Source organism: Heterocephalus glaber, unplaced genomic scaffold (genome assembly GCF_053883595.1).
Source record: "Heterocephalus glaber isolate CG9 unplaced genomic scaffold, H.glaber_assembly_v1.0 deba00001673, whole genome shotgun sequence".
NCBI classification, from domain to species: domain Eukaryota; kingdom Metazoa; phylum Chordata; class Mammalia; order Rodentia; family Bathyergidae; genus Heterocephalus; species Heterocephalus glaber.
Genome location: NW_028258410.1, coordinates 7034919 through 7055557, shown reverse-complemented (window position 1 = coordinate 7055557; position 20639 = coordinate 7034919). Strand labels below are relative to the sequence as shown.

Genomic DNA, 20639 nt, shown 5'->3' with positions numbered 1-20639 from the left:
TCCCTGTGGCCAGGCTGAGCAGTCCTGGTTGCTTTGCCGAGCTTGCCTGCCCACTGCAACCCCACAACAGTAGATCTGGGGCCACTGTGGGGACAGACACCAGTGCCACATTCAGCAGGCAGGGCTCACAGTCCCCAAATGGGACCCACAGTCAGTGCCACCAGCCTGGCCCCAGGAACTGCTGCCAAGTGGCTTTTTATCTGAGATGTACTTGGTATGTGGGGCCCCTGTGCTTCACTGAGCATGATTCACATGAACTCAGAGACCTCAGAACCTAACTGGAGGGCTGGTCCTTACTACTGCAGCCCCCGGCAGCCAGGTTCCAGTTGGGAAAGGTGGCATGCTGCCAAGAGCAGTGATAGCCACAAGCATCACTAAGGCTCTTCCCCTTCTCCAAATAGTTTCCCCACTTTGATCGAAGAAGTTAAAGTTTCAGAGGGTGGATCTTCATGAGCAGTGGGGCCCCTTGGCTGTAACACTGGATGGCTGAGGAGCAGCAAGGCCTCTGGGGAGTGGGCTGCAGGGCCCCTGCATATGTCTGTGCAGGTCTTGCCTTTTGGCCAGTGGATTCTGCACATTATGGTGCCTGTGCTTACTGTGCTGCCAGGGATACAGGTTGTGCAGAGAAAAGAGGGTCTTGTCTAGGGTAGAGGGGATGGCCACCTGTAGGTCCCAGTGGGGGCCACAGGGCCAAACAAGAACTACACACTGTAGTGGGCTCCTAGCAGGGACTTTCAGTTGTTTCCAAGAAATTCCCTGAAAAAAGCAGCAGAATCATGTCACGGTTGAACTGGGTCCTCCTACATGAGGTTGTGAAAATTTAGGGTTTGTGCTTTGACTAACTACATGTTCTACCCCCAGGGGTGTGGTTCAGAGGCCCTTGCTCTGGGAATGCCCACTGGCTTTGCTGCCACCAGGGGACAGGAACTGCTTCTTGGAGGAATGAATGCTTCTAAGGTCTTGGTCCTTTGCTGAGCAGATGTGAGGTGTCAGGCTGACCTAGGGTCAGCAGCACGAGGAGTGTAGGTGATAGAGAATTCCACACGGGCTCATTTCCGGACTCCTAGGGGTAGTGAAGGTGGAGAAGCTGAAGTGGCCTAGTCATCTCCCATCAAGCAGAGAGTTAAAGGTCCCTTTCCTTAGGCAGTTCCCACCTGCCAGTGTTTTGAGAAGTAGGAGAGACTTGGAGCAGGAGCTCCAGAGGAGGGGGCTTCTGGGGGACCCTGCAGGGCATAGACCTTAGGTCCTTCCCTACAGCTGTCAGCAAGCCATACCCAGTGACCTTTCATGTTCCCTGCTACAAGAAACCTCACTTGAGCCATGCAGACCAACTGGTCCACAGGCGTCCCCAGCTTCCCTTCTCCCAGATGGATGCTCAGAAAGGGAGGCTGAGCACTGCAGGGCTTGAGATGCATAGAGGAGCCTCCAACCCCAGCTCCAGAGTGTGATGCACACCCTGTGGCTGTTGACAGTATGGTTGTCGTCTTGCTCAGGTCTGGAATCTTCCAAGCCTCTTCTTCCTACCTCTCTTCCCAATAGACCGAGGTTGCCTGGCCTTGCCTCCCCTGTGCAAGGCCCTCTTCTTAGACTCCCATACTCTCAGTGGCATCTTCCCTGTGAGTTTTGTGTTTTGGGTGTCCTCTTCCTGCCACAGGCTCGAGGACCCATCTGTGGGATAGGCTTGGCTGCCCTTAGAGGCACCTCACACTGGCTCAGGGTGACCACCACCAATCTTACATTCCAGATGGGAACCTGGGGGTCTTGAGACCTTGGAGTGGGAAAGGTCCTGCAGCCATTCCTCACCAGTCAAAGTGAGAAGGTGAAAGCCTGTCCTCAGCCATGCCTTGTGATTGACTCACAGATCAGAGGGGGAAGGTACTTAGTCAGGGCTAGCAGTAGGTATCAAGTCCGGTGGGTTTACTGTTTCTTTGAACGCCTAGCATTATATTATCTTCTTGATACCCGAACTGCTTCCCTCTGTGTCTAGGCTCCCAAAGGCAACCTAAGGCCTTTTAATGAGATGGGGGCATTTCTAGGTACCAAGAAGATGGTGTTGCTTGAACCATAGGGCTAGCTGCGGCCAGGGGTGGTAGAATTCTAGAGAAAAACAGCATTTGGGGATACATATCAGAAACTTGGGTGGGGGAAGAAAGATGATGTTTATGACAACAGTGTGGCTGACCTGGCTTGTAGCAGTATCCAAGCTCACTTCCAAGAAGAAGCAGAGAGCAGAATGCAGGAATACTTATTTCCTGTTTTTATTGTTGGTTACTAATAACCTTCCTTTGAAATTCCACAGTTGTAGAAAGCAGGTTGTCATGGAAACAGGGAGTGATGTGCAGGGAATAGGTACATAATGCATTTCTTTGTCATGTCCAGTTGATGCATTTAGTCTTTGCTTAGATGTGTGAGTTTATGTGAGGAATTAAATATTAACTGGAGACATTGCCCTGGAAAGAAGCAGAACATAGGGAGAGAAAAGGCTGAAAACAGGCAGAGTGATGGTGGAGCCCAGAGATCCTTGTGGGAGGCAGAGTTGTCAGAGCTGATTCAGGGTCATGGGTGGACTTCACTTTCCTTGATCAACGGGCTGTAGAGAAGTTGAGCAAAGCAATGCGTTTTTTCTTTTTTTGGTACCGGGGATCGAACTCAGGTCCTTGTGCTTTGTGCAGCAGTAGGCGAAACCACTGAGCTAAATCCCTGGCCCCAATGTGTTTTTCTTATTCTTTTTTTTGAAATGGATCTGGTTTTTTTGTTTGTTTGTTTTGTTTTGGTGCCGAGGATTGAACTTGGGACCTTGCACTTTCGAGGCAGGCACCGGAACCACTGAGCTAAATCCCCGGCCCTGGATCTGGGTTTTGGGAGCAGCAAGGGATTTAGTTGTAACTGAGTAATTAGTCACTAGTCAGCTAATCTTCAACATAAGAGAGCTTAAATGCTATGTCTCCAGGTGGGTCTTACCTGGCTTTCTTCAGCACCCTTGGTTGGAACTGCTATATTCATGCACATCCACACCCTGCTGACCTGTGTCCTCTAAAGCAGCTGCCAGAGCTGGGATGATGGTGCAGAACCTCTGAGAGGTGAGAGGAATTTCTCTTGTCCCTGAAACAACCAAGACCTTGCCAAGATCTTGCCCGTCCTCCTGGTGGATTCCAGATACGAGGGGATTATGTAAATGTTGTGTAAAGCATCTCAAGTCTCCCTTTCCTGGAGCCAGCCTGGTTGGTTCTCATCAGGACTTCCTTTTCTCGGTATCTTTTTAAACTCTCAGAAAATGAGTTCCGGGGTGAACTGCTGACCCAGAGGTGGACACCTGGAGACAAGGCCAGCATCTACAGGACCTCAAGACGCCTCTTGGGCAGACACAACAAGGTGAGAACTCCACCTTGCAGGCTGCCTGTGCCAACCTCTTCTCAGTTTCTAGGCGTGAAGCACAGAGGGGATGGTCTGGATTGGGCAAAGGGTAAATGGAGAGTAGGACCATGTAGTCACTTTAGAACTAAAGGAATAAAGTGATTCAATACAGTAAAACTAACATGTGACAGCAGAGTCTCACCTTTCAGCAGTTCCCTGCCTTGAACTATGTTCCCATCTGTGTCTCAGAGAACCTCACAGTCTGACAACGGACCCTAGAGTCAGAACCTATGAGGCTTGAGGACCTTGTTTTTTTCTTTTCTTTTTTTTGGTACCAGGGATCGAACTCAGGTCCTTGTGATTGCAAGGCAGGCAGCAGAACCACTGAGCTAAATCCCCGGCCTTGCTGACCTTGTTTTATTGCCACCTTCCTAGGTGTGGCAGATGGTATAGCACTTCTTAGGCCTGCCCAGAGCATGATGGAAGTGCTTTAGGCCCCCCATCTCCCAGAGCCCCACCCAGCTCCAGGATATAGCATGTGCTCAGGGCTACTGTTCCTGCTGCCAAGCCTCTAATTGCAGAAATTCTTAATGAGCTTCTTTAGGTAAAACCAGCTCCCCAAGGCCTGGTGACCCCAGAAATGGGAGTTGAGACGAACAGTAGTTGAGAGAGCACTTCGTCCCAGAGGATGCATGCCGATCACTCATCCTGACCTGTCCATTTTTCCATACCCGTTGCCACCCGGGGCATGGTCACCAAGATGGAAACAGCTCACATAGCTTGATGTGGGAACTTCATTTGAGGGTTCTTGTACTTTACTGTCAAAACCCAACATTTTTCTTCTGAATCTGGTGACAGGAAGGTGAGCTTTATTTTATTTTTTATTTTCTTTTGGTACCGGGGATCGAACCTGGATCCTTGTGCTTGTGCAGCAGGTGGCGAAACCACTGAGCTAAATCCCTGGCCCCAGAAGGTGCATTTTAAAAGATCTGTGGTGGCTGCCTTGTAAAGCACCCTCACTCCTCTTGGTTCTGTGAGGTTGCCTCAGGCCTAGGAGTACTAATCTTGTCTTAATCTAGAACTGTGATGTGTTTTTTTGCTGTGGATTTAAAAATCTTATTGTTGATGTCTAAAATATTGCATTAAAATATTCTCTATCTTGATCACTGAGTCTTTGGCCTCACTCCCCTCACCCCATTCTAGCCTGAGGATTCTCCTGAGCTCCACGGGAACAAGACCATGTAACCATGAAAGTGATCTAACTTGAGACCAGAGGTTCTGAGTGAAGTGTTTTCTATGATTGTCTGCACAAAATCAGGGTTAGGTAGGAGAATTTTGGTCCCCTCATGGCCCTGATATAAGGTGCTCAGAAGGCTTGGGACCTGGCATGGATACCAGGTGACCGTCCAAAATGCAACTGACATGAGTAAGTCTGGGCCCACACCCAAGGTCCTCTTGGCAGCACCAGCCATTTCCTAAGTGCTCCACTGAGAGATGTTTGCCCCTATTTTGAGCAGCTAGGCCCTGAGTTACCCTTCTGATAGAAAGCTGAGACATGGCTTTGGTCAGGGGTGGAGGAGGATGGGAAAGGGCTGATGGTCCAGGACTGAGGGTACCACAGGTGGGATCTTCTGCTAAAGGAGGCTGAGAAGGAGCAGCACAGGGCACGATGGGCTAAGACATAGGGGGTGGGATGAGGAGCTACTGTGGGTGGGGCAGTGGAGCAGCTGAGGCCTGTGCAGGAGGTGGCCACAGCCGGCATAGCTCTGGGTTCAGCACCAGGAATGTGGACAGGGCAGAACCTGTTGGAAGGGGCTGTCAGACAAGGTGGGAGGTAGTGTGTTGGGGGAAGTACAAGTGTTGATGGCAACCTCCTGAACTCCTTCTTGACCAGTGGAATGAAGCATTTGGGCCCAAAGTTATGGAACTGATGAGAAGGTCACCTGCATGATGTTCAGCCATCCCTTCTCTGCTCTTGTGGGAGCCACTGGCGAGAACAACCAGATGGAGGCACCTGGAGGGTAGAGAAGTGCCACACTGGCTGTAGTCTTTCCGACCTACCTCACCTGATATTGTTGGCTTCTACCTTGGATATGGATAAATTCTATCTATGCTAGAATTTTTAACTGGTGGACATAGTTATGGCTATTTTACCAGAGTGTCCCTTTATGCAGCTGTAATTTTTAATTTGGGGATTGGAGTGGGCCAAGAGCCCACACTTATAGCTATCAGGAGACCCTTCCTAATGCATATGTTAAATAATTCCTGGTGGGGAAGTCCTTTCTACATCTAAGGAGAGGATGGTCTACTCAGCTATAAGAAGGTTGCACAATGGGTGGAATGTCAGGAGACGTTCAGATGCACAGTGGGATGTCCCCCAGAGGAAATAGAACTATCATGCAAGGAACCAGAAGGTGCAGATATGGCTTGCAGGGGAATAGCCATGTAGTTTGGCCTCAAAGATAGAGAAAGTGGGAAGCAGGATGTGCCCTGGGCTTCTGATAGAGCAAATCTTTGCATTGCTCTGTAGCCTGACCTGGTTTAGAGCTTACATTCAAAAGAAAAGGAAGCTGTGAACTTGTGCAGGTGGGTAGCAAATGAGTTGGGGCCTGGGAGGTTCCCCCCTGGAATGCTTGAGGAGGGGAACAAGGCCAGCCCTTGAAGACTGCTCATAAACTCTTAAGTGGAGCTCCTCCCTATTGGTAGGAACTGGATCAGGTTAATACTGTCCACTGTCAGAGATTCGCAGCAATGACAGAGCTGGTGTCCCTCTTGGCTGCAAGCAAGAAAAGAAGAAAACAAAACAAACCCCAGGTAGGATGAGGTGCTGGCAGGCCAAGCAGGATGGGGGATGGCCAGGTCCCCACTATTTCCCCACTCCCATGGGTTCTTCCTCCCTCTTCTCTGGGGAGGGGCTGCCCATGGTTCTGGGAGTCAGCAGACCCCTCCCTCAGGTCTCTGTGAGGAAAAGCATAGAGCAAGAGGCTCAACCCTTCTGCAGGCCCCTGTAATCCACATAAGTTTATGGATTTAAAAAATTCTCCTAAATCCACTCTAATTTTTCTGCATTGCTGGTTGTTGGACCATATTTTAAACAAGGGCTGGAGGGAACAACCCTATGGTGTCAGCAGGCCCAGAGCCCCCAGTCCAGGCTGCTGTGCTGTCTTTGCTCAGCCTCCTCTGGCTGCACCTCTCCATCTCCCATTGTCAGAATTCCATAAACAGCTCTGCCTGTGCCCACTCACTCCCGCATTCGCTCAAGAGAGAGCACAACAGAGGCTTTGCCATGGGCATAGTGCTGGCCACCCAAAGGTGCTCCCCCTCTGCCTCCCTGGAATGATGTGCAAACTTTGGAGAGGCCCAGCCTGGTATTGCCTGGAGCCCGGACACCTGCTGGGGACAGGCTACAGCACAGGCCCTCTTCTTTGACCAGTCCTCAGCCATTGCCTATCATTGCAGAAGGCAAATTTTGTGGAGCGAGCTCTTTAGTAAGGCACATACCCTTCCAGGGGTCACCATGATGTCCCTGAGCTTGTGCTGGAAGGAGGTGGGCATTCATGGCCTCTGGGGTGAAAGTGAAGCCCAGCATAAGCCTGTTGGCCTTAGGAGCCCATGATTTCCCCTTAAAGACTAGACGTGGGTTGTTTGTTTCAACTATGTGTCAGGCCCTGATTGTATTCCTCACAACTGTCACAGAGTTAAGAGAAATCTTCAGGTTTTGCTTTTAACTGTGTTGGTACCCAAGTTTGTAATGTCTAATTCAGGGGACTTGACTTTGCAGGTGGGTTGAACGGGGGCTGGTCATTGTGAGAGCTGTGTATGTTTACAAAGAGCTTACACAATTGGCCTTGACTTAACTAAAAAGGAACACAAAAGAGAGCAAAGCAAAAACACCCTCTTGAATTAAACTATTTTTGTGCATTACCAAGAATGCAAGTGGAGTGGATGGATGAAGAGCCAATTCTCTCCAGTTAATAGATATGGCAAAACATTATGTGTTTCATTTGTAAATTATTCTCTTCACAGTTTCCTGTAGAAGGCAGAACTGTTGGAGTATTGGTTTGAACTGTAAGATGTGCTCTGGGTGGCAGAATGAAATTGGTGTTAGAGAAATAGAGCAGACATTGCTCTTGAGTGAGATTGCTAGGCTTGCAGTGAGTCAGAAGTAAGCTTGGCCTATTTTGACAAAGGGACTCTTTCATGCTTAAGGCAAGATGTCATGAGTTATTTGTGGACTGTGCAAAAACAGGGTGCTGGTTGGTTTGTGCTTTGGACAAGCAAAGCGTTTTTAAAAAACAGATCGATGAGAAATTGAGAAGGGCCTCATTGCTTTTACATCTTTAGAGCAGACCATCCCTGTGTGGAGAGGCCACAAGATGTACTGGGGGCCAGTGGGTAAGTGAGGCTAGGCAGTGTCCTGGGCATGGCTGCCTCATGGGGACCCAGTCTCAAGGCAGAGGAGAGCAGATCTGCCTTGGCAGTGCTTTGAGTCCTGAAAAGCAAAACAATGTGAACTGAGTGGGGCTGGTTTCTTCACACCTTTGCCAGATGCCTCCACAGCCACTGCCAATGCCACCAGCCCAGAGGCCTTCGTCCCTTGCTTGGCATCCAGGTCACAGGTCTTTGAGCTCCTACAAATTCATTCTCATGTTAAACAGCCTGGCTTTTCCTCCTAAAGTCCAGGTTTTCCCTCTTAAAATCAAAGCTATTTGCGCTGAAGAAAACTTTTTGCTTATTGATCATTTAATGCAGATAAATTGCAAATGGAAAGGTGCTCAGCAAAATGAATGCCACAGCTGTTAGCTTCATCAATGGGAGCTCATAGTTTGCAAGCAGTGCTTATTACACATCCCTGCAAGTCTCTCTATTCTCTGCTCTTTGAATAATTTATCTGCAGGAAATCCAAATTGGCAAGGCCCACTTTAACCTAGCAGAATGCTTGCCAATTTCCTTGGGAAAACTGACAAAAAAAAGCTATAGCTTACATTTCAGTTGAACGCAGGCACCCAGCAGTCAGATGCATCAGCTCTATTGTGTGGCCTGCATCAGAAGGCGCTGTGCAGTCCACAGTTGAAGGCTCGTAAATGTAATGAAGTCCCTTTGACACCTGCTCCTCTCTTCACTTTAAATGGGAGTCATTGGTCCATGGGGAACCTCCACTTTAAAAATAGAAATTATAGTAATTGTCTTCTGTTCTATGGGAAGGCTATAATAAATGCATGGCTTCTAGCACTGTGCTCCACAGCCTGGAGCTGACAGGTTGCATAAATTTCCTACGTTTTGATTTTCCTTCCTTAACAAATCACATAAAGCATTGTAAGTTACATCATTTCGTGGTAGTGGCTCACTTTGCAAATTTCATCCTACTAAATGGGGGAATTTGTTTTTATTTCTTCCTAGGTAGAAGTATAGACATTTGTCTCCTGTTAACTTTTAGGACCCAAAAGGCCCATTTAAGGCAGGGACTTCTGGGCTCTGCTTCTGCCTTCCTCACTTTCTTTCTTTTGGGACTTCTTCCCCACTCTCCTGCCTCTTTTTGACAGTCTCGTACACACAACCCTGGCTGTCTCGGTGTCTGTGGCTTGGGACATTCCCGAATTCACCCCTCTCCTTCCTGACTTTAAGGACAAGTGCACAGCCCAGACCAGCCGCTCTCCCCCTGGCATGTATACCTAACCTGCTTAGTCTCGCTCCCGGGAAAAGGGTTGTTTTGCACACCGCAGAGTGTGGCAGGATTTCACCTTCAGATTTGCTATGGGATGCAGGATGGGGATTCTGTGTGGTGACCTGTAGCATCTGTGACTGTCACCCTCTGAGGGAGGGCCTTTCCTTGCCCCCAGCAAGGTCATGTGTGGGAGCATCTCTACGGAAGCTGATCAGGTGTCAGGGGCACAGGGGTGGAAACAGGATGGGCTCAGGCAGGACAGCCAGATCCCTGAAGCCAGAAGACATGTGACTGGGGTTTCCTTAGGCTGTCAGTTTCCAGCAAGATGACCCTAGTGTGTTAGGGCCGTTAATACCTCTGCTGAGTGTCAAGGAAGAGCCAGGCCCGGGGCACGTTGGGCAGACCCTGCTCCATGGGAGGTAGAGAGCCTGCCCCGGTGCTGAGCACTTGCTCGGCCAGGTGGGCAGCAGTTATTGCTCCCTGTTGCGCTAGGAGCCCCTTGTTACCAGAAGCCCAGGTGCCTGAGGATGGAGGAGGGCAGGTCCTGTGTTTTGGCTTTTGTAGGCTTGTATGAACCCAGGCCAAGGAGGCAGACCTGCTGTTTGTAGTCCTACCTTTGTCATTCTGGGCCACAAATTCATCTTCACTGTCAAAGCCTGAGCCTGAGAATGGCCAGATGCCCTTGATGGTTCTGGACATGGTAGGTGCTGGCTGTGGCTTCTTATTAACATCACAGTTGCTTTTTGTTTGCAGATGAGCTTAGAAAGTGATGACAAGCGAGCCCGCACGAGGTCCAAGGCCCTCCGAGGTGAGTCCTGCCGCCCAGCCTGAGCTCTCAACATCAGCTCTCCTTCTTGGAAGTGCTTAATGCACCTCCCCGACTGTCCTCGGGAGAATAAGGCCCACACCAAATATTCAGATGCCTTGGGACCCCTCACCCACATGAGGGACCTAGGAGCCTCTTCATTCTTTTTCATCCTCAGGGCAGCACCTAAGGGGGCTGCTGAGGGCCTTTGGCCCAGACAAACCTACCAGGGGGAGAGATGTGGAGACAAATACAGCTCCTTAGAGTGAGTACAGCAAAACTCAGTCCTTTTGTTTGAAAGTGAACGGCCACTGGCCTATCACCAGCCCACTTCCCTTCCAGAGATAGGCCTTGATGCTAGTGGGCTAGTGGGGACTGGGAGTTTGTTGGGTGGAACTGCCAATGGGGTGAGAAGGGGCAGGGGCATGCTCACTCTGTTAGTCTTGTCATGCCACACACAGGGTGTTCAGGAGCTTTGAGCATCTCAAGGATGCCTTCCCTGGTTGGACCCTATGCATCTTTGCAGCCATTGCCCATCGCTGGGGCAGGGGGAGACATTTGCCCACTTGTCTTCTCTGTCCAGCTTGATCTGGTGGATAATCTCTCCTGCCTAATGCTGACATCTATCTGCAGTTAGAGATAGAGATATTGCCTGGTCCCTGAGGGTGCAAAGAGAATCAGGTCCACTCTGCAAAACCTCCAGGGAAGGATCTAGTTCAAACATATGGCTGAAGAAGCAGTTCCCTCCCTGACCTTGGAGAATTTTCTATGTCCTTTTCTATGTCCCATATGTGTTTTCCTGTTTTTCTCTTTTTCTTACTCAGGACCTCCGGAAACCACAGGCGCAGACCTCAGGTAAGGAAGCCTTCCTGTTAGCACCATATACCACCCCATGCCTGGTAATACCCCAGATGTCCCTGTGAGCCCCTAATTTCTCCAAGGAGGCTGTCTCTGTGCTGTGTCTCTGCTATCTGCACCCCAACTAGCCCTGCCTCAGCTCTATCCTGGGCCCCCCCACAGCAGCATGAGTCGTGTTCCAGCCTCATGTCAGGGACCTAGGCACTGGTCACCAGTCACCACTAGGACCTGAATGTCACTGTGGTCCCCAAATCAGCAGCAAGGCTGCTTTCTTGGTGAGTTTCATAAAGGCTTCATTTCAGCCACATATGGGAGATAGGGTCTGCAGGCCTAGGGTGCACACAGTGCCCCTGCATACTGATGACCTGGCAATGGCTGGGTGTAGCTGGCAGCTCTGTGATGTTTCCTATACTTGTTTAGGGGTCTAGATTTCTCAGAAGCTGTACACCATGCTCACAGGTGCTCAGGCGGCTCATAGGTGGCCATGGGTGTTCATGTGAGCGCGTAGATGTGTGTGTGCTCAAAGTTGAGCCTATTTAAATCTTGAGATTCAAGGCTGATGTCTGCTGCACTGCGGCCTCTGGAGGCCCTGGCTGGGTCTTACATCGGCTGTGCTTTGCACTTCTTGCTTGCTGGGTCTCGGGAGTTCCAGCTTCTTGCCCTAGAGCAGCCTTGCCAGTTTCATGCACTTGGCTGCATGGCTAGACCTCTGAGCCTCAGAAGCTGGGTGGGAAGGTGCTGGCCCACCTAGCTGGGACTCAGACTTGGAGCTGGGCTGGAAGAGTTGTTTGGAGCGGGTGATGTGGTTTGGGTGCAGTGCCAGTGCCCTGCAGGGCCTCCATGGCAGCTGTCCCCTAATTGCCTGATTAACTCAGTGATTAATCGACTAATTGGGACCTCAGATTCAAATCCTCAGTAACAAGGAGATTCTGTGAAAAGTCCCAAAGCTAGTTCTTGGGAGAGTGAAAGGAAGTGTGGGCCTGGATTTTGCAGTAGATTGGCCAGGGGCAGCAGCAGTTCCTCTTTCTGAAGAGGAGATTGCAGTAAAATTTTTCTCTATCTTTCCTTCTCCTCTCCTGCCTGTTGCAGCCCTTCCTCCTCTGCCTCTTTTTCTTCCTTCCTTCCCTTCTTCCTTCCTTCCTTCCTTCCTTCCTTCCTTCCTCTCTCTCTCTTTCTTTCCTGCCCCTCCTATTCCCCCTCCTCCTTTTTGTTGTGGCCCCAGGGGATCAAACCCAGGGGCACTCCACCACTGAGCTATATCCCCGGCCTCTATCATTTTATTATTATTATTATTATTATTATTATTATTATTATTATTTTGGTACTGGGGATTGAACTTGGGACCTTGTGGTTGCAAGGCAGGCGGTGGAACCACTGAGCTAAATCCCCAGCCCTCTTTCATTCTATTTTGAGACAGGATCTCACTCAGTTGCCTAGGCTGGTCTCCAGCTTGCAACACTCCTGCTTCAGCCTTCTGAGTATAGTGGCTGGGATTGTAGGTCTGCGCCATCACACCAGGCTCTTTTTCCCCTTTAACACACTGAAAATCAAGACCAGGAGCTGAGATGGTGTCCTGTAGGGAGAGAGAACCCCATCAGAACCCCTGTCCTTCATGGCTGCTGCTGAGCTTGTGTGGTTGGGACTTGGCTCACAAACGGTTCTGGGTATTCAGTAAATGTGGGCTCCATGGCCAGTTGGGCTCCATGGTGGTCTGCAGTCAGGCCATGGTCAATCACAGCAGAAACTGTTTGGGGTGCCTAGGTGTGGATGAGGGTGGATGTCCTTTCCTGGGTCCTAGGAGCTGCCCACACCTGCCAGCCTCCACAGGCTCAGGGAAGGTGTGCTGTATTTTAGGAAATCTGGATCCCAGGCAGGAGCTCAGACCCATGGCAGCTATCCTGTTAAAAATGGAGGGTCTTGAGCCTCCCAGAAGGACTTGCATAGCTTCGCTGTTTAGGCGGTGTGCAGTGACAATGGCCGGTGGGAGCTCCTTGGAGCCCTTGACCTGTAGACGTGTCTCAGCCCACAGAAGCCTGAAACATGGTGGCCTCACAATGCCACACAGGCCCCTCTGCAGCTGCTCTTACTGGAAGGCTCTTGTGGGAACTGCAGTCTTGCTGCCATGGTTGGAAGGCACAGTCAGTGCCCAAGATCAGGAGTTTCCAGAGCTTCCTATTTGTTTGGTCACACTGGGATACAGGACATAGGAAATAGGGCAAGAGCTCCTAGGGGGCGTATTCTTACCAACCTTGGGTTGGGAGCTGCCCTTAGCCTAGTCAGCTTCTCCTTCAGGAAGGTAGGTTCTTAGCTCATTGTCCTCCTGCCTTCCCTTCACTCTATGGAAGCTGGCACCCACACCAGGCTCCAGGTCCTGGAGCAGAGTTCCATTGCCAGCTGGAGCTGCTGATGGCCACACAGAGCCTTTCCTGCCTGCAGCGTAGGTCAGCCTGCCTGGCAGGGACTGCAGACTGCTACTCTCAGAGGCCACAGGTATTACAGTATCAGTGATGGGCATGGAGAAGTCCAAATTTTGGGCTACAGACTTGGCCAGATGAGCGACGAACATCCTTTATAGAGTGTACTGTGTTCCGGGGGGACCTCAGGGTGTCTCGTCTTCCAGGCCCTGGAAGCCAAGTGGCAAGTGGAGGAAGGTCTGCTTTGGGAAAAGGAGATGGTCCCGCAGATGCTGGCACAGAGGCTTTGCTCTTGTACACACAGATCTGTGATTAAACACTCGGAGCTGTGTTGAGCCATTCATTTGTTGAAATGAAGTGAACTATTTTGCTAATTTTTAGCAAACTACCAGCAGCTGTCCTGTGGTAAACTATTTGGAGACCGTCTTCTGCCCCCCCAGGGTAAGGGTCAGGATGCATCCCGAGCCCCACATCCTGTTGCCCAAGGTAACCTCTCCTATTTGTCTTCCCAGTTGCCCCACCCCAGGATGCACGGGCTCAGGACATGTCCGGGGCAAATACTCCAGGCACCGAAGGTAAGCGGCTCCTTGGCTCTCTCAAGGTTCCTGGGAAGCAGGTTCAGGGCCCCCTCTCCTGCTCTGGGCCCTTTTGTTGATTAAATACTTTTCATTTCTGTCCTTTGCTGCTGAGGCAAAGCTGACCCTTTAGTGACCTCCCACAGGGCTACATCCCTAGGGTGGTGACCCTGGGTGAGCCTGGCCAGGAGTGTGCCCTGGGGGGAACAGCTAGATGGCCTGTCCAGGACACTGGTTTTCCCACTGGAGCTTCTGTAAGGACTGCATGTGTCCATGTGGTAGTGCCCAGAGCAGGCCTGGTGCCATGTTGGGGCCAGCAAGCTGTTGCTATGGTTGTCAATGTGGTCATTCTGTGGGTCAGCTTGACTTGAGGCGTCCATTTGCTCTATGGGGCCAGGTTTGTAGGGTGGGGGAAGTGTGAAAGGGGAAGGAACGGCCCCAGGTGGGAGGAAGGGGGCCAAGATCAAATGGGAGTGCATGAGGGGTACTGGCTGGGTTTGACAGGGAGCTTGGAGGGGAGCAGTCTGGCCTGTGGGGCCTTGAGGGGACGGGAGTCCTCTCTCCAGGTGTGGGCTTGGCCCACTGTAAGGTGATTTAAAACACAATCAAGAACTTTTAAATGTATATAATTAGATGTAAGATTTTAAACACCAGCTGCAGAGGAGGGGAGGACCTTGCCATGTGCTCCTGGCTGTCTAAGGCCTCCTGTGCCCTGGCCCTGCACTCTCCATGGCCTGTCCTCCCTCCCAGTTTACAGAGCTGCCCTCTGGCCAAGAAGAGGAAGCTGGAGGGTGCTGAGGCTGAGCACCTGGTGTCCAAGAGGAAGTCGCATCCCCTGAAGTTGGCTCTGGATGAGGGCTATGGTGTGGACAGCGATGGCAGTGAGGATGGTGAGGTGAAGGACGTCTCTGTTTCGGATGAATCGGAAGGAACTCTGGATGAGGCCGAAGCTGAGATGTCTGGACAGGAGGAGATTCATCGCCCAGAGCCAGCTGAAGGTGCTTTGTTGCTCTTTCTCCTCCAAATAAAGGGCGCTTCAGTGTGGCCCTGGAGAATTGCAGCCTGTGAGTGGGAGGGAGTGCATGCTGAGCGAGGGAAAGCCTTCCTGAGAACAAGGCATGTCTTGTTCCTACACGTGCTGGCTTCCTGGGAGAGCCCTGTGCAGGCTGCGGGGTCTGTAGCATGTGTGGACACTGTACATGGGTGAGGCAGAGGGCGGATGCAGGCTTGGGGCTGAATGGTGTGTGCGCAAGCGTATGGTGCTTCCACAGCATGTCTGTGCATGTGTGAGAAAGACAGAAAGGCGATGTGGGGCAGGGTCTGTCTGTGGGGGTCTGAAATGGAGCCCCACCTGCCTGGCCCCTCGGAATGCTTCAGGGTTGAGGGGTGGTGTCTACTTGGCCCTAAGACACTTGGGCAGGTGCTAAGGAAGCACCTCAGGTGATGGAGGTCCATGAAGTGGGTGCCCGGGGAAGCCAAAAGGGGAAGAGGTAGCCTTAGGGCCTCCTGCTTCCCTATGGGCTCATCAGGACCAGCCCTTGGCAAATGCAAGTAAAAGTGACCCCTGCGCCCCAGAAAAGGGTCAGTGTCATCCCCAAGAGACCTGATAGACCTATAGGATTCTGGGGGTCAGACTGAAGCCTGGGGCTCAGTCCTTGCTACCTGCCCCCAAAGCTTCTAGAGTCAGCTGACTTCAAAGGGTTGAGATGTGGGTGTGGTTTGTTTCAGAAGCAACCCAGGCTGAGCCCATATACTCCCCTCACTTAGGGACTTGAGTGAGTCCACAGCACTTGGAACCAAGCTGGCCCAGTGTTCCAGGTGGAAAAGACCCCAACCTGCCTGATCCTTTGAAGAAGGCCATATGGAGCTGAGGCCCTGGGCCTCATTGGCTGTGTGGATGGCAGGATCGGCCCCTGCTGTTGCTGGGAGTGCTGGCCCACTGGTCCACACAGGACCTGTGTGTGTGGAGTGCACCTTAGTTATTGTAGTTTAAAGATTTACATTGGGGTACTTAAAAAATAGTAAATGCTTTTCAATTATGAAATAATTTTTAAAACTCTGAATTGGTCTTTAAGCTCTCTTGTATAAGATGCAAGTTACCTGATTTGAGGTATGTAATGGAAGAGCAAAGTAATTTTGAAAAATCGAATTAATTTTCAGCTTTAAAAGTACAGCAATGGGCCTGGCCAGGTAGTGTAAGCCTGTAATCCCAGTGCTCTGGGAGGATGAGGCAGGAGGATCATGAGTTGAGTCCAGCCTAGGCACCTTAGTGATTTGGTGAGACACTAACTCCAAATAAGAAGAGATGGAGATACAGCTCAGTGTACCCTGGATTCAATCCCCAATACTGAAAAGGAAAAGAACACAGGAGTAGTCTATGACCTGCCTCCTAAATAAACTCTTCACAGTCTCTGGATTTGGACAGAGGGCTGATGGGAATAACTATACCATCCCTGCTTTTGAATTTTCTTGGGCTGTGGTGTTAAAGGAGGCAGTGGGGAAGTGGGGCAGTGGGGCAGTGGGGAGGGCTGGCTTCTGTAGAGAGCAGAGACTTGGACATGTCCCCCAGGTTGTCCTCCAGATCCATATGGCATTTCTGATTTTGTACAGGAAGGAGCCCCATTAAGTCCCATTTTGGATCCAACCCCATCAGCAGCCCCACTGGCTCTTCCAAGGGCAGCTACAGCAGCTACCAGGGAATTATTGCAACTTCTCTCCTAAACTTGGGCCAGATTGCTGAAGAGACCCTGGTTGGGCAAGACTCGGGCCGAGCAGCCAAGCTGGGCCCCAGCGTTGTGCACCTGCTTCCAGAGGAGGCTACAGAGGGGGCCACCAGTGATGAGGGTGAGAAGGACCTTTTTATCCAGCCAGAGGATGCGGAAGAGGTCATTGAAGTCACCAGCGAGCGTTCCCAGGAGCCATGTTCCCAGTCCATGGAGGATGTGGCCAGGGAGTGTTCCAGCAAGCAGAAAGGTGTTCTGGGTCATGAAGAGGAGGAGGAAGAGGAGGAGGAAGAAGAGGAAGAAGAGGAAGAGGAAGAAGAGGAAGAGGAGGAAGAGGAGGAAGAAGAAGAGGAAGAGGAAGAGGAGGAAGAAGAGGAGGAGGAGGAAGAGGAGGAAGAGGAGGGAGAAGAAGAGGCAGCTCCCAAGGTGCTGTTTGAGGAGGACGCCTCGCACACTTCTGCCCCGAAGGCCTCTGAGCCCCATTGCCCAGAGCCATCCACTCTCAAGCCTGAGTATTCCGTCATTGTGGAGGTCCGGTCTGATGATGACAAGGATGAGGACATGCACTCCCAGAAGTCCACGGTCACGGATGAGTCGGAGATGTACGACATGATGACCCGAGGGAACTTGGGGCTTTTGGAGCAGGCCATCGCCCTGAAGGCTGAGCAGGTTCGCGCTGTCTGTGAGCCAGGCTGCCCACCTGCTGAGCAGGGCCAGCAGGGCCCAGGAGAGCCAGGAAAGGTGGCAAAGTCCCTAGACACAATGCGGAAGAGCTGCTACAGTAAAGGTAGGCTGGAAGTGGCCTAGCCACATGTCTACCCCATCCTCCTACCATACAGGGACATGTAGCCTTGCCGAGGTGTGGAGATTTCTGCCTTTACATGCTGGGGTGGGTGGGGAAGGATAGAAAAGTTGGCAGGGGATGAATACACACGTGACTGTGGTCAGACTGAGGAAATGGGCTTGTGTTGCTTCACATGGGGTGGATGGAAGGAGAAGGGCATGGAGCTGAGGTGTGTGAGCTGGGAGGAGGACAGTGGAGGGATGTCTGCCTGTCCCTTGCTAATCCGTAGTAAGCCAGTGTCTAGATTTGGTCCTAAAGTGTGCAGAGCCTAGGAACAGTGTCCACAGTTCTCTCTGAAAGGCTGAGGTCCAGGTGAGAGGAGTCAAGTGGGCTGCTAGGAGGGGTTTGTGTCTGTTTGGGTCTGGGCTGGTGTGGGATGGGGTTAGAGACTGGAGGTAGATCAGAGGACAGGCCCTGAGCAAATGGTCATGGCTACCATGGGCATGGTCTACAGGATAGGCCATCTGTGCCCTGCTGTCTGCCCCTGTACTCCTGAAGAGGCCAGAAGAGGTCAATGACTGAGATCTGAGGTGCACTTTCTACCCAAACATTTATTAGTTATGCTTCTCGGATAGGTTCCTAACCTCTGTCCACCTCATTTTGTCAACTCCTCATGACGCCTTGTGGCAGAGGTGTTCCCAGATGCCTTCCCCTCCCAGTGCAGAAGGCTAGCCCACCCTCCTACTTAGGGTGGAAGGAACAGCCCCTGGGCTTTTAATCAGCTTCTTTAGGGTTGTCTTCCTAGCCAGCTTCTGTCCCTCTTGGGTTCCTGAGCAGTTTCATCTTCCTTCTCTCTGGACAGCTGGCAAGGGGGTGTGAGATCTTCCCACCTCTTCCTGTCTTTACCCACTGCCCAGCCTCCTGGCTCTCTGTGATATGTCTTGTATGTTCTAGATCCTTCCAGAGCTGAGAAGCGTGAGATCAAGTGTCCAACCCCTGGCTGTGATGGTACTGGCCATGTTACTGGGTTGTACCCTCACCACCGTAGCCTGTCTGGCTGTCCCCACAAGGACAGGATCCCTCCAGAGAGTGAGTAGCTACATGCAGGGTTAGTTCGCCCAGTGATGCTCTGGCCTGTGTGGTATTTGGAGTTGTCCTTGGTTGGGGGGGGGGCAGCTTGCCCAGAGCCCTGTCCCTTTGGGTTTCCCAAATGCCTATCTCCCCTCCAAACTGCCAAAGCCTAAGCTTGAGCCCTATGAGGCTGGGGATGCAACCTGCCCAGCTGACCACCTGGAGATGCCAGCCTGGGTCAGAGCCCCCCTGGAAGACTGCAGATGAGTGGGGGGAATGGGCCGTGCCCTGTGATGGTGGAGGTCTTTACACAGTGGCTTCGATGCTCTAAAAGCTCAGGAAGTAGACCTCTGTCCTTACCTTAGACTGAAAGCAGAAACTATAAAAAATAAAACAGAAAAATGAGAGGTTTTAAAATGGAATATAGTTTCTGCCTTGGGAGGCAGGGACCACATGGAGAGGGATCAAGCCTGACTGGCACAGGATGATGCTCATACTTTCAGACTCTGGGGCTGGTGCTACCCTGAGCTAGCTACTTCTCTGCCTACAAAGCCACAGCTTTTGGCTGGGTTCCTGGGTCCTCCTTAGCCTATTCCTTGACACCCTTTCAGGCATGTGGGCACTCACTTTCTGCCCTCCCTGGTTCTCTTACAGTCTTGGCCATGCATGAGAATGTGCTGAAGTGCCCCACTCCTGGCTGCACAGGTCAGGGCCATGTGAACAGCAACCGCAACACACACAGAAGGTACTTGGGTGGAGTGGGGCCTGCAGTGTATGTTTCTGCCCAGAGCCTTGAGCCCTCATTTGGGATGTGCTCTGGCCTAACACATAATAATGCCTGCCTCCATGCTGGCACCCTGCATGGTGGGCACAAGGTCAGGGCTGTTGGGGAGCAAGGGGCCTTTGTGTAGGTAGAGGGCACCCTGAGGTGCAGGTACCCAGTGGTATTGCTGCTGGAGACCTGTGAGCTGAGGTGAGCACATGCCTCTTCTGAGAGGTCTAACACCCATGTGGAGAACCAGGTGGAAGCTTGGGTTCTGCATGCTTTCAGATAACTTCTCCCCATAGGTGGAGGGGAAAATATGGTTACCAACAGGGACCTCAGTAGCCAGGGCCATACTCGGGCTGCTCAGAGGGTATACTGAGACCAGGAAGACAGAGAGTTCCAGGCCATTGTCTATATTCAATTGTCAGCTTGTCTTCCTTGATAAGAGGGGCACACCCCTAGCCCCACCCAGGGAGCCATGGGTGGCCGTGCTCTATGGGATGTGACAGCAGGAGCACACTCAGCTGGAAATAATGCCAGAGCTTTTGAGGTTACTTCATTAGAAAAGAGGCCAAGTTCCTAAGTGGCATGACTGTGTCACCTTCTTTGGCCTAGGAGCGGGTGCATAGGCTCACAGTCGACTTAGTTCTGATAGATAAACCTGCTCTGTCTTACTTTTGGGTCGGCACTTTCTTGAAAAGCTCCAGAGTCTTCCAGGGACAGTGCCCAGGTCATGGCCTGAGTGGTTCCTGCATTTCCCCAAGTCAGCTAACAGAACATGACACAGAGATGATTCCAGAATCCTCCCCAGGACCCGGGAAGGAGAGAGGAGGGAGATGAGGGGTGAGCCTGGCATCCAGACCCGTGTAGAGGAGGCATCTTTGATGAGGCTTTGCCCGCTTCCAGGATATATTTCAGCTTTGAGGCTCACTGGCTTAGAATATCCCAGAACAGAAACTGACCAAGCAGCTTGCACTTTGAAAGCCAAGGACAGAGCTGGGAGAAAACCTTGTCCTGTAGGAATGTCAGGGGTCCTTCTGCCTCCGGGCCTCACAAGCGTGGAGCTTTCATGTCTGAATGGTGCTGTTCCCAGACCACACAGCTGGCCATCGGGGACAGGCCTGGCATTGGGGAGAAGGCTCAGATGTCTCACTTTTTCCTTCTACTAGTTTGTCTGGATGTCCCATTGCTGCCGCTGAAAAATTAGCCAAATCTCATGAGAAGCAGCAGCCGCAGATGGGAGATCCTTCCAAGAATAGCTCCAATTCAGATCGGATCCTCAGGTGGGTGAATGAGCCACTGAATTGAAGGGACCACTTCCAAGTGCTTTCAGGGTTGCCAGTCTGTCCTGGGATGTATGTGGTATGAATTCTCGGCAGGACACTGGACAGTCTCATACCAGCTGGGCTCACCAGAGGCCTGGCTGAGGTGCAAGCAGCTGCATGGCTGCCTGGCTTTAGCCACAGGCTGCTTGGCCTTGCTTTTTCCCAGGGCGTCCGATACTGTTACTGCGTCTGCTCAGGAACCCGTTGTGGAGACACTGGTCCTGCCTAGAGAGAGAGGAGCACACCACCAAGGGAAGGGCCATCCAGGAAGCACCATGGCTGCAAAGCCCTGGGTGTCC

General features: G+C 51.6%; 1 protein-coding gene across 5 annotated transcripts in view; it reads left to right on the top strand.

Moving 5' to 3' along the window:
• The window catches only part of Myt1 (myelin transcription factor 1), a 58397-nt gene that overhangs the window by 16258 nt on the left and 21500 nt on the right, over positions 1–20639 (top strand). For 3 of the 5 annotated variants that reach the window (XM_087197945.1, XM_021255323.2, XM_004841136.3), the window contains exons 2-10: positions 3272–3372; positions 9773–9827; positions 10649–10679; positions 13609–13671; positions 14422–14669; positions 16282–17181; positions 18133–18267; positions 18904–18994; positions 20185–20298. In XM_087197945.1, coding sequence (XP_087054071.1) covers positions 9773–9827; positions 10649–10679; positions 13609–13671; positions 14422–14669; positions 16282–17181; positions 18133–18267; positions 18904–18994; positions 20185–20298 — 1637 coding nt within the window. In that variant the 5' untranslated portion in view covers positions 3272–3372. Of the gene's footprint in view, positions 1–2950; positions 3081–3271; positions 3373–9772; positions 9828–10648; positions 10680–13608; positions 13672–14421; positions 14670–16281; positions 17182–18132; positions 18268–18903; positions 18995–20184; positions 20299–20639 lie in introns of all 5 variants that reach the window. The other 2 variants (XM_021255322.2, XM_004841137.3) reach the window with 2 other exon arrangements.